This window comes from Lithobates pipiens, unplaced genomic scaffold, assembly GCF_037356315.1.
Source record: "Lithobates pipiens isolate NorthernLeopardFrog02 unplaced genomic scaffold, aLitPip1_a1.2 Scaffold_19, whole genome shotgun sequence".
In the NCBI taxonomy this organism is placed as follows: domain Eukaryota; kingdom Metazoa; phylum Chordata; class Amphibia; order Anura; family Ranidae; genus Lithobates; species Lithobates pipiens.
In genome coordinates this window covers 217,213,368-217,225,543 of record NW_027507764.1, presented here as the reverse complement: position 1 = coordinate 217,225,543, position 12,176 = coordinate 217,213,368, and the positions used below count along the sequence as shown (strand labels likewise).

Here is a 12,176-nt window from a genome sequence, read left to right as displayed (position 1 = left end):
CGGCAGAAGAACCGAAGAGGGGGACAAGAGGCCAGCGGCGGGGAGGAAGAAAGCCGGACTCCTCCGCTAGTAAAAGAGCTACAAGAAGATAGCGGAGGAGTCCGGCGAGAAGACCCCCGAAGACGGAAGACCCCCGGAGCTGTGCAATAAAATATTTTTTCCCTGTGTTGTGTTTTTTTTTGTACTTTTTTTCCACAGGTGAATGGGTAGGGGTACATTGTACCCCATACTCATTCACATAGGGTGGGGGGCCGGTATCCGGGGGCCCCCTTATTAAAGGGGGCTCCCGGATTCCGATAAGCCCCCCGCCCGCAGACCCCGACAACCAACGGCCAGGGTTGTCGGGAAGAGGCCCTTGTCCTCATCGACATGGGGACAAGGTGCTTTGGGGTGGGGGGGCTGCACGCCCCCCTCCCCCAAGGCACCCCCCCCATGTTGAGGGCACGCGGCCTGGTACGGCTCAGGAGGGGGGGGGGGCGCCCGCTCGTCCCCACCCCCTTTCCTGGCCGGCCGGGTAGCGTGCTCGGATAAGGGTCTGGTGTGGATCTGGGGGGGACCCCCACGCCGTTTTTCGGCGTAGGGGGTTCCCCTTGGAATCCATACCAGACCTAAGGGCCTGGTATGCTCTCGGAGGGGGAGCCCACGCCAAATTTTTTTAAGAAATTTGGCGTGGAGTTCCCCCTTCAGAGCTGATAATTCCGTCAGAGTCGCCTCCGTATAGACGGAGATCCGACTTGGAGGCGATCTCCATTGAAATCAATGGGTACCGGTCGCCTACAAGTCGGATAGAAGTAGTACAGGAACCTTTTCTGAAGTCAGAGCGACTTCAGTAGTGTGCATTAAGACGGCTCTCATTCACTTACATTGCTTTTTAAATGTTGTCCGACCTGAGGCGACTAGGGGCGACCTGAAGTCGGATCAGGAGTTGCCCCTGTGTGAATGGGCTCTAACAGATGATACACTCGCAAACTACAACAGATATAAACTAAAATGAACAATGAAAAACTAAGGATTGCAAAGATATTCGCTCAGATGCACAGACAAATAATCGTGTGATCTGCTCCACTACACTAACTAACCCACAAAGGGAAGTCACATGATCGGGCCTGCCCTGTAGGCCTCAGCAGCAGAAGAAAACCTCTGATTGGTCAACCAAGTCACATGTTGTTTCCGTAGTAATGAAATTTGGACATATTGTCATATTGATGTATATATTTTTTCCTTGAAATTCATCGTAAAGAACGTTCGTACAAGTTAACGAACAGTTCGTATTTCATACAAATTTAAATTGAATTTCGGACACGAAATACGAAGTATGAATTAATTCTAATACGAACCGGAACGGAACAGAACGAAACAAATTTATTGACGGCGCCCATGTCTACTTCATACATGTGTTATGTCAGTGTCCATGTGGTGGGACTATGTATGCACAGCTAGTAATTATTTTGTGGCTGGAAATATGACCTGTAGGTTTTTAAAGTTCACCTGCCATTGAAGTCAATGGGGCCCGCCGTGAACTTTGCAGTTCGCGTTCGTGAAACGTCCCGTCGGAAGTTCGTCCATCTCTAGCTCTGAGTGTATTTTGTAGAAGAACTCAGAAGAGATCCAGAACATCAGGTGAGAAATGTTTAGAAAAGAGAGAAATAATTCAGTACATGAAGATTGTCCTCTGTTAGGAATGATTTGATTTATAAGTGGTAAAAGTGAACTTACACTTTAACTACTTAACCACGTAAGGACCGGGCCTCTTTTTGAGATTTGTTGTTTACAAGTTAAAAACATTTTTTTTTTGCTTTCTGTCAAATCGTATTTGCACAGTAGTCTTACAAGCACACTTTTTTGGAAAAAATCCACTTTTCTTTGAATTAAAAAAATAAGAAAACAGTAAAATTAGACCATTTTTTTTGTTTTTTTATGTTGTGAAAGACAACGTTACGCCAAGTAAATTGATACCCAACATGTCACGCTTCAAAATTGCACCTGCTCGTGGAATGACGACAAACTTTTACCCTTAAAAATATCCATAGGCCATGTTTAAAAAATTATACAGGTTGAATGTTTTGAGATACAGAGGAGGTCTAATTATTGCTCTCACCCTACCAATTGCGGTGATACCTCACATGTGTGGCTTGAACACAGTTTTCATATGTGGGCACTACTCACGTATGCGTTCGCTTCCGCACGCGAGCTCGGAGGGACAGGGCGCATTTAAAAAATTATAAATTTTTTCCTTATTTATTTTATTTTTTATTTTTATACTGTTCTTAACAACCGGCCCATAGCTGAATGACGGCTACGGGGCGATTGCTTAACTCTGGGAGGACGTACATTGACGCCCTCCCAGAATTCTGCTTTCATGCGCCCCCCTCGAGAACATCCTTAACCACCGGGTCCACGGGACCCGACGGATCACGGTAAACAGCCGCTCATTATGGCCGTTTACCACGTGATCACTCCGTCAAATGACGGAGCGATCACTTGTAAACAAACCGGTGTCATGTCATGACGCCGGTTCCTCCCTCCCCTCTCTGTACCGATCAGTACAGTGGAGGGGAGAAATCGGTGTCAGCAGCGCTGTTGGTGGGATTTGTAGTGCCCTGCTCACCGATAATTAACCCTGCAATTCCCTGCTGTTAACCTTCAAAATCTATATTTCTGATTTATTAATCAGAAGATATGATATGGGTTGAAATGAGAATTCTTATTGACAAAGGAAAGGAAGGTTTAACATAACACCATTTATTAGAGTACGTTACAGGTCTATCTAATACACAGAAAATATCTATAGTCTAAGTGAGGGAGTAAAATATTAGTTTAAAATACAACAAGAGTACAATACATTCATTACAATACAAAACAGGACATATGACAATTCGGTATACCTTGTAAGTGCTGGGAGATGATCTGATAATTTACCTACTCTCTGCTCAGTCTCATCTGCCATTATCCTAGGTTTGGGGTCCCCTTAAGAAGGGCCATTTCTCATTGACTTGCCTAGGACCACCCTGATTGGTTAGCCCTCTCCTCCCCTCAATAGCACCTCCTCTTTTGGGTTTAATAGGTTAGTGATAATTAGTCTGAAGCCCACTTAATTAAAGAGGAAGTTTGCTCTTGAATAGGACACTTAACTAGGCATAGTCCCAGCCGGGGTAAATTGTCCATTCCTGAACAGATCAAAGAAATATTTTAAGCATATCAACCACCCTTTGAAATGGATAAATGGTTGATTAGCACGGAAGAATACCCAAGCCTTTATCTAGCAAATGAATTCGGCTCCGTACCGACTACACACCCAAATGGTATCTGTTCGTGGGTTTTGATTATTACATTAGGTAAACAGCAGGACATCTCCCTCACACCCACACTTAGCATACCTGTGAGACAAAGGTATTGTTAATTGAATTATATACGCTGACCAGACGTCTGTTCCTGTAAATCAAATCATCTGGGCAGGTTAAGCTAAAATTATTATAAACCTTCTTTATTTCTTATCCTAATATATACATCTATAATACAAATATTCCCAGTTGCTAATGGAGATTACTCATAAACTCCTCATAAGGCAACAGATGACCCCTTGTGGCAAGTTGAGTCCAATGAAACGACGCCACACTTAAGTGAGTAATTGTTTATGTCTAATCTCCATTAGTGAGTTCAGTTTCTCCCTCTGCCATCTTAGAAGTCGGCCGAGATATATCACCATACCCGTCATAAATAACAGTACCCCACACTGCAATATGAGAAGACCTTTTATTCCCATTTCCACCCAGGTCCTGGTGGTGACCAAACTGAAATCCCCATCATGTAAAAGTTCATTCAACCTTTTCCCTGTTTTCTCCATATCATTACTAATTTGAATTATATGGGTATCCTTCCTTGCGAGCAGATTGTGAAGGTTTACTGACAGAGTATCAATTTTTATATCAAAATGGGGTAGATAGGTTATAGGATCTGGGACATCAGGGGGACTCTCAATGATATAGTCTTCTGTTAACACTGGTATGGGGGTTACTACAGTTTGCCCAATAATAGTGTACTCGTGTGGAATGAAGCAAAAATTTGGATAGGGTATGGGACACGACTGACCCCCATAGAGAAATGTCTGGTGATTGGTAACGACACAGTACAGTCCATCCATGTGGTAGGTGACCTTTGTGCTAGGTGTTCTCCATTTTGACAGCTTCACTGGGCAGTTAGCTTCCATCTCACTTGTGCTGGTTTTTTGAGGTGGGTGGCGTGGACTTTCCAGTTGGGGGTCCCTCGCTACTTTGGCGGTGGGATCCGGGTCATTGCTTAGACCACAGACTGGAGTGTCAATTTCAAACACATCACAACGGCATAAGTACCTATTGTCTTTGACAGTGCAGCAGGCAGTGTGTGGTGCTTTCCATCGCCCTTGAACTTGAATGAGCATTTCGGGGAGGTGCAACCTTTCCTTGTACACGTCGTTTTCGAGGTACCCGAGGGAGTGTATGGACGCCATCGTGTTAAAGTAGTCATCTTGTGGATGGAACACTGGCAGCGACATGGTGAAGGAAACATACATTAGGTCCCGGTAGGCGCACAGGGACGGGCTCTTCTTGCAAGCAAATGGCCCTCTATTTGGGTGTGGTGTTACTATCCCTATATTTCGAATTGTGGAAACTGGCAGAGGTTTGCACTTGTCTCCAGAATGTACATTCATTCCACCACTATTATTAGTGTGAGTACAATACCATTGGGTAAGGTCGGTATCTCTTAATATATCAGGGATTTTACCTGCTTGGATATCTCGGATGATATTAGTGACCTTGGTTAAAACAAAATTTCCATACGCAGTGCATATTACCTCTTTCCCCATACCATCCTCTCTAGCTTTCTGATTATTTATGTTTATGATTTCGTTGATTTTCTGTTGTGTCTTTTCAAACAACTGGGCAATATCTTTCATGTTATACACCGTAAACCTTTCCTCCTCTGCCCCTCAACACCCTGCAGAACTGGTTTCAGCACTTGCCGACCCTCTTTTTGTTCAAAATTTCCGATATGCCTGCGAATCGCTGACAAATCGGCTCGGTTCCAAATTGACATGCCAGATCCAAAAAGTCCTGGGATGGACCCAAGTATGCTGTCCAAACCCTTTAACTTTCTGGATCTGAAAATGCCCCTATGGGGAGTGAGGTTTGGTTCTGCAAATGGGTCCTGAGTTCGGCTTGCATGGGAGGCAATCAAATCTACCAGCAAGGAGGAGTAAAACAGAGACACATTTGTCCGGGCACATGAGCCGAATTCAGCCATGTTCCACTGGGACAAATTAAGTACCACGGGTACATGAATGAACTTAACGTTATTGAACAGAATTCCAGGGATTGATGTTGCCGTTAGGCCACTAGGTGGTCCCTCTTGCAGTGATGGGCATTCCAAGGATGTTGGTTCATAGTAGGGGATTGCAGCTGTATTTTTGGGCAAAATGGTAGGAGCAGGGGTGTTAGTCTTTGGGGACACGTGCAAGGTGACTTTTCCTGGGACGTACTGAAGAGTGGATGCCTGTGTGTTGCTGGACAAGGGGATGGAGATAACAAAAGAATATTTCCACTCTCCGGCATCACTCAACCGTGTCTCTTGAATCAACAAGGATCCATTCTGAAAACTCATGACTCTATCCCGGTAGTCAGTGATATTCCCTGCGACGCCGTTACCCCAGACGAGATGATTATCAATGGGACTCCACCAATATACTTGCTTCCCCACAGTCCCTACAATGGCCACAGGTAATAAAATGGATTCCTCCTCTAGGCAGTAGACAGGATTCTTGTCAACGATCACGCTGATGAGTGGTCCAGTCTCCTCTTCCTTGGTAGTTGTGATCAGCTGGAGCAGGATAACGATCCACATCGACTTCATGGCTCTTTTCAGTTGCTATCTTACGTCCGTTTGCTGTCACTGTAATCCCAAGAAAAGACACAGATTCCTTCAACAATTGTGCCTTAATGGGATTACACTTCAGTCCCGCCTTTCCTAGGATCTGCAGAAGTTCCTCCAATAGCCGCAAATGCTCTTCTTTGTCGCATGTGGCTAGCAACAAATCGTCCACGTACTGGAAAAGATTCTTTGGAGAAGAAAAATCAATTAAAATATCTCTCATGGTTGCATGAAATAACGTAGGAGAGTTATGAAATCCTTGAGGGACAGAATTGAAAGTATACTGTTTTCCCAGAAATGTAAATGCAAATTTGTATTGACATTCTTCTGACAGCGGTAATGACCAAAAACCGTTTGATATGTCCAGCACTGTGAAATATTTGTGTTTGGGATTTAACATGCTCAAAACATCCGGGACAGATGCAACGGTGGGGGCGCAATTGTTTGTAATACTGTTCAATTTGCGGTAATCGATTGTTAATCTCCACGAATTGTTAGTACTTTTGCGAATCAGCCATATTGGCGCATTTGTTGTTGATACACATGGTCTGATGACCTTTTGGTCCAGCAGTGACTCTATGGTTTCCTGTAAGTAGCTGATAGCTTCCTTTGGAAAGGGGTATTGTTTTTGCGGAACTGGGTCTGGCCCACTGATGTGTATTACCGTATTTACCTTTCCACAGTCATGTTTGTGTTTTGCAAAGGATCCCTGATGTCTTTCTATCACAGGCTGCAGCAGCTGATGTTCTGGGTGATCTGTAATGATCTCCAGTATGTCATATTTTAAATCATTGCGTTTGATGGCTGCAATTGTGTGAGAATCAGGTATCACAATGGTGCTATTCTGATCAGTTGGAACCCCTTGCAGTAGTAACAGGTTGGTCAGATCCAACATACATCCATTGGGAATTAAGACGTCTGAACCCAGCAGGCTGGTTTCATTTGGCAAACACATTAATGCTAATGGCTGTTTTAGGGTTAACTCACCAATTTGGATTGTTAGGGGCTTGGACAAGGCAGACTCAACATTATGTCCAGCAAAGCTCTGGAGATTCAGTGGCTTTCCTGAAGATAGTGTTGAGTTTAAGGGATCTTTGTCATGCATAATTGATATCGCCGCCCCTGTGTCGATTAACATGGTACATTGACGGCCCCTAATCAACGCTGACACTACAGGGCGCCCACACCTATCCAGAGAAATAGGTGCTAAGATTTTGGGGCCTTGTAGTTGTCACCATTGATGACGGTTAGCCTCTGTCTGGGAAGCTACCTGTACTTCCTTTCCAGGGCCTACTTGAAAGGCCTGTAATTGTTGTCGCAACTCTGCATAAGTAGGAGCTCTTTCTGTGTCACTGACATGCTTGCCCTGTGATAGGTGGCTATGAGAGTTTTCTCTTCCTCTGCCTCTGCCTCTATAACCGGATTTCCCCCTATATCCCCTCCCCCTCCCTTGTAAACTTTTGTCCCAGTTAGGGTTGTATGGAGGATTGGCTTCTCCTGGGGCATGGGGGCCTTCTACGGTGGTAGTCCTGCATTGTACTGCAGCCACCTTCCTAAACAGCTGTTTCTCTTCTCTTTCCTTAAGCCTGTGCTGTTTATAGGCTTGGATGGCATGGAATGATCTATGTATTAATCCAATCACCTCCTCATAGCTATGTTTTCTAGGATCTATCAAATGCTCACATTTTATTCGAATAGCGGGATGGGCATTGTGTATCAGTAGGTTCTTATATTCCATGTCCTCTCTAGTGGTTTTACCATTGTTAGTGTTATATGCTGCCCACAATCTATTGGCATAAACTAAAGGGTTTTCCTCATTACTTTGTTTGATTTGATAGGCCACCATCAAACCTATAGCTGAGGGGTTTATGACTTTTTGCAATTCGGCCACGGTTACTTTGTAGCTCCCTTTGCCTTCCTTAATTTGATCTGGGAGTGCATTCCAGGTGTGGGCGTCAAGGGTTAATTGTAACACCTTAACTTGGTCACTAGGATTTCGCACACCTAAGAGCTCACACCTCTGTTGTACATTGGTTGCATGTGAAGTAATGTGTTCATTCGTTTTAATTTTGCCAATGAAATCCGCTACACTCATAAGGGTTTTTACAGGTTGAATTGGATATACATTGGAAATCACCTCATTTCCTTCACTATCAAAGCCCAAAAATGTTTGATTTCCTTCAGTAGAGGAGGAAATCTGGGTCCTACCCATGATGGGGAACTTGTCATGCTCCTCATTTGTAGATAGCTGGTCCCCGTTGTCTGGGGGGTCTATGACAATGGTGCATTCTCGATTTTCCTGTGGCTCTGCGATTTCTCCCATCGCCACAGGAAATGTGGAATCGGAACCCATATCTTCCTCTCCCCAATACTCTTCATATTCCTCTGTGTCCCCAATTTCATAGGCACAAGTAGGTGCCGTAGCATTACCTTGTTCGCATCTGTTGGCCACAGCCGCCTGTCCTTTAAGGATAGAAATTGTTTGTAGCAACTGTGACTCGTTTTGCGTGCAGTGTGTGTGATCTATAAATGTTCCTTTCTTAGCTTCATGTAACTGATTTTGGACTACTTTGTATGCAGTAGTTATGTGGTCCAGCTCAGTCTCAACTTTAGCATGCTTTTATATTGTACCACTTCTTTCTGGGCCAAATTTACACTTTTAACATTTTCCTCCTGTGAGGCATTAACTAATTGATTAAGGGTAGTTAATGTTTGTACCTGGTTCTGTAAAGCTGTAATCTCTTTTTCCTTCTCAGAAATTGTAATATTTTTATTATAGACTATATCTTCTAATTTCTGCATTTTAGTATTCATAGCCATGCAAGCTGCATACATGCCTGCTAAGGCTAGACTTTTATGCTGATTTTTTTTGGTTGTTTTAGCTTGTTTCTCAAATAACTCCTGGACATAAGTCCAAGGAGATGCTTTTAACTTGGCATCACAGGCAAATTCATTGTTCTTATGTTTACGAGTATACGTTGCTACAAAACTTTCTAGACCGGACATGGCAGCCATTACCAATCTATACAATGCAAAATTTGTAAGCTAAATTATGTTAACTTCCCCTGTACTATACAGCCACTTTGAGATTACCGTATAGAAGGAGGGAAGGAAAACACCTTAAAAATAATAAAAAAAAAAAAAAAAAAAAAAACATAAACAGACTCAAATAAAAATGCAGAAAATACAGTAAAAATAAAACAATATTTCAGCTCACAATAAAACCCTCTTTTATATTAGTGGGGGAACACTAATTATGCTCACCATAACATTGAGCCTTCAATACAACAATTGACCCAGGGGACCATAGAACCAAGAGCTTTGAGAATGTGTACTGTAAGCCCCCAAGGATCTATATGCTGACAATAGTAAGGTAAACGCAGCCGTGTTTACACTAGTATTTGTAACTCAATTTAGTAATACAAAAAAAAAAAACAACAACAAAAACTTTTGGAAGGTCTATTATACTATGCTCAGTGCACCTTATTTCACACTAATACACTACTAATAATCTTTCTCAAAGATTATCTTCAGTATTCAGCAACAAGACTTCCACAGCTCTGTACTTTAACTGACAACAATGAGAATATTACTGCTTGTAAAAACACCGTAAAAACAAACAAACTACTTTCTTAAAGCTATGTTATGCATTTAGTGGATAGACCATTTAAATTAAAACAAACATTTGTTGAACCTTTTCAACAAAACCAAGACCACACTCAATTGGCGTCTTTTCAATAAAATAAATGTACTCACCATGCAGGACTCTCAAGCAATTGTTAGAGACAGCAATGAAGCTTGGTGAGCACCAAAGAATGCAATAATAAAAAAAAATTAATAACACTTTTCCCGCAAAGTTACTTCCTCCCCCTTACATCGACCGGTATATAAGGGTACATCCAAAGAACTTTTTCAATTATAATTTTGGGATATTAATGAAAAAAAAAATAAAACATTAAAAAAAATTAATAATAATAAAAAAAAAAAAATCCAAAACATAAAAAAAACAATAATAATAACTTGTGGTGTATATTCTCTCCTTAGAGTTAATCTAATACTCACTTAATAATAAAAACATATAATAAAAAAAAAAACATTTACCTATATTTTTCCCTCTATAGATTGGATAAGCTGACTCAGCTTAAATTCCCCCTAATAACCTTTTTATCTAGATAGCTTGAATAAGCGGACTCAGCTTAAATTCCCTTAATAAGCTTAATCTCTAATAAACAAATTGTGGTATTATATTAAATACTTTCAGTCCTGTACTCAACTTCGTGGTCGCCACTGTTAACCTTCAAAATCTATATTTCTGATTTATTAATCAGAAGATATGATATGGGTTGAAAAGAGAATTCTTATTGACAAAGGAAAGGAAGGTTTAACATAACACCATTTATTAGAGTACGTTACAGGTCTATCTAATACACAGAAAATATCTATAGTCTAAGTGAGGGAGTAAAATATTAGTTTAAAATACAACAAGAGTACAATACATTCATTACAATACAAAACAGGACATATGACAATTCGGTATACCTTGTAAGTGCTGGGAGATGATCTGATAATTTACCTACTCTCTGCTCAGTCTCATCTGCCATTATCCTAGGTTTGGGGTCCCCTTAAGAAGGGCCATTTCTCATTGACTTGCCTAGGACCACCCTGATTGGTTAGCCCTCTCCTCCCCTCAATAGCACCTCCTCTTTTGGGTTTAATAGGTTAGTGATAATTAGTCTGAAGCCCACTTAATTAAAGAGGAAGTTTGCTCTTGAATAGGACACTTAACTAGGCATAGTCCCAGCCGGGGTAAATTGTCCATTCCTGAACAGATCAAAGAAATATTTTAAGCATATCAACCACCCTTTGAAATGGATAAATGGTTGATTAGCACGGAAGAATACCCAAGCCTTTATCTAGCAAATGAATTCGGCTCCGTACCGACTACACACCCAAATGGTATCTGTTCGTGGGTTTTGATTATTACATTAGGTAAACAGCAGGACATCTCCCTCACACCCACACTTAGCATACCTGTGAGACAAAGGTATTGTTAATTGAATTATATACGCTGACCAGACGTCTGTTCCTGTAAATCAAATCATCTGGGCAGGTTAAGCTAAAATTATTATAAACCTTCTTTATTTCTTATCCTAATATATACATCTATAATACAAATATTCCCAGTTGCTAATGGAGATTACTCATAAACTCCTCATAAGGCAACACTGCCAATACTCTGCAATACCCAGCAATGCCCTGCCAACACTCTGCAATGCCCTGCCAACACTCTGCAATACACAGCAATGCCCTGAAAATACTCTGCAAAACTCAGCAATACTCTGCAATACCCAGCAATACCCTGCCAATACCCTGCAATAGCCAGCAATACCCTGCCAATACTCTGCCATAAACTGCCATACCCAGCAATACCCAGCCATACTCTGCAATACCCGGCCATACTCGGTGATACCATGCAATACCCAGCCATACTCTGCAATACCCAGCCATACTTGGCCATGCTCAGCGATACTCGGTGATACCCTGCAATACCCAGCCATACTCGGTCATACCCAGCCATGCTCAGCCATGCTCGGCCATACTCGGCCTCTGCATGTGGCCAGGCTGTGGAAGTCTCACATACGTGTTATCGCCGTACTCAGGAGGAGTAAGGGAATCTATTTTAGGGTGTAATTTTTGGTATGTACATGCTATGTGTTAGAAATATTGTGTAAGTGGATAACTTTGTGTTAAAAAAAAAGCATTTTAACCACTTCCCGCCCGCTGGCCGTCATATGACATCCTTGAGTTTGTGGGAGGATATCTGAAGCTGCAGCTACAGGCATCATTCAGATATTAGCTTTTTCTGCCGGCGATTCCCTACACAATAAGAATGATCATAATGGTTGTTCCACTGCTTGATCTTTCTTACGGGAGGCAAGAGGGGACATCCCCCCCCTCCCGCTGCCCTCCGGTGCTTCTACTGACTCATCGCTACGATCTAAGCCAGAAATGTTTTTTTTATTTTTTATTGCAGGCTTCCCAGCCTAGAGGGGAGATGTGGGGTCTTATTGACCCCATATCTCACTGTAAAGAGGACCTGTCATGCCATATTCCTATTACAGGGGATGTCTACATTCCTTGTAATAGGAATAAAAGTGATCAAAAAATTTATTTTTGGGGAAAAAATTTTCAAACTAAAATAAATAAAGTAAAATGAACAATAAAAAAAAAAAAGAAGTGCCCCTGTTTTGTTTTTTTTAAAGCACAAAACT

At 42.0% G+C, this 12,176-nt stretch overlaps 1 protein-coding gene across 1 annotated transcript; it reads right to left on the bottom strand.

The window, feature by feature from the left end:
- Window positions 1-4,929: 4,929 nt before the first annotated feature.
- LOC143998045 (uncharacterized) lies at window positions 4,930-10,487 on the bottom strand. Its single transcript, XM_077493821.1, has 2 exons — window positions 10,444-10,487; window positions 4,930-6,091 (listed from the first exon to the last, which is right to left on the bottom strand). The coding sequence occupies exon 2, from the start codon at window positions 5,884-5,886 to the stop codon at window positions 4,930-4,932; it is 957 nt and encodes a 318-aa protein (XP_077349947.1). The 5' UTR covers window positions 5,887-6,091; window positions 10,444-10,487.
- Window positions 10,488-12,176: the final 1,689 nt, after the last annotated feature.

Coding starts and splice junctions, on each gene's coding strand:
- LOC143998045 (XM_077493821.1), bottom strand. CDS start 5,886: ATGAAGTCGATGTGGATCGTTATCCTGCTCCAGCTGATCACAACTACC.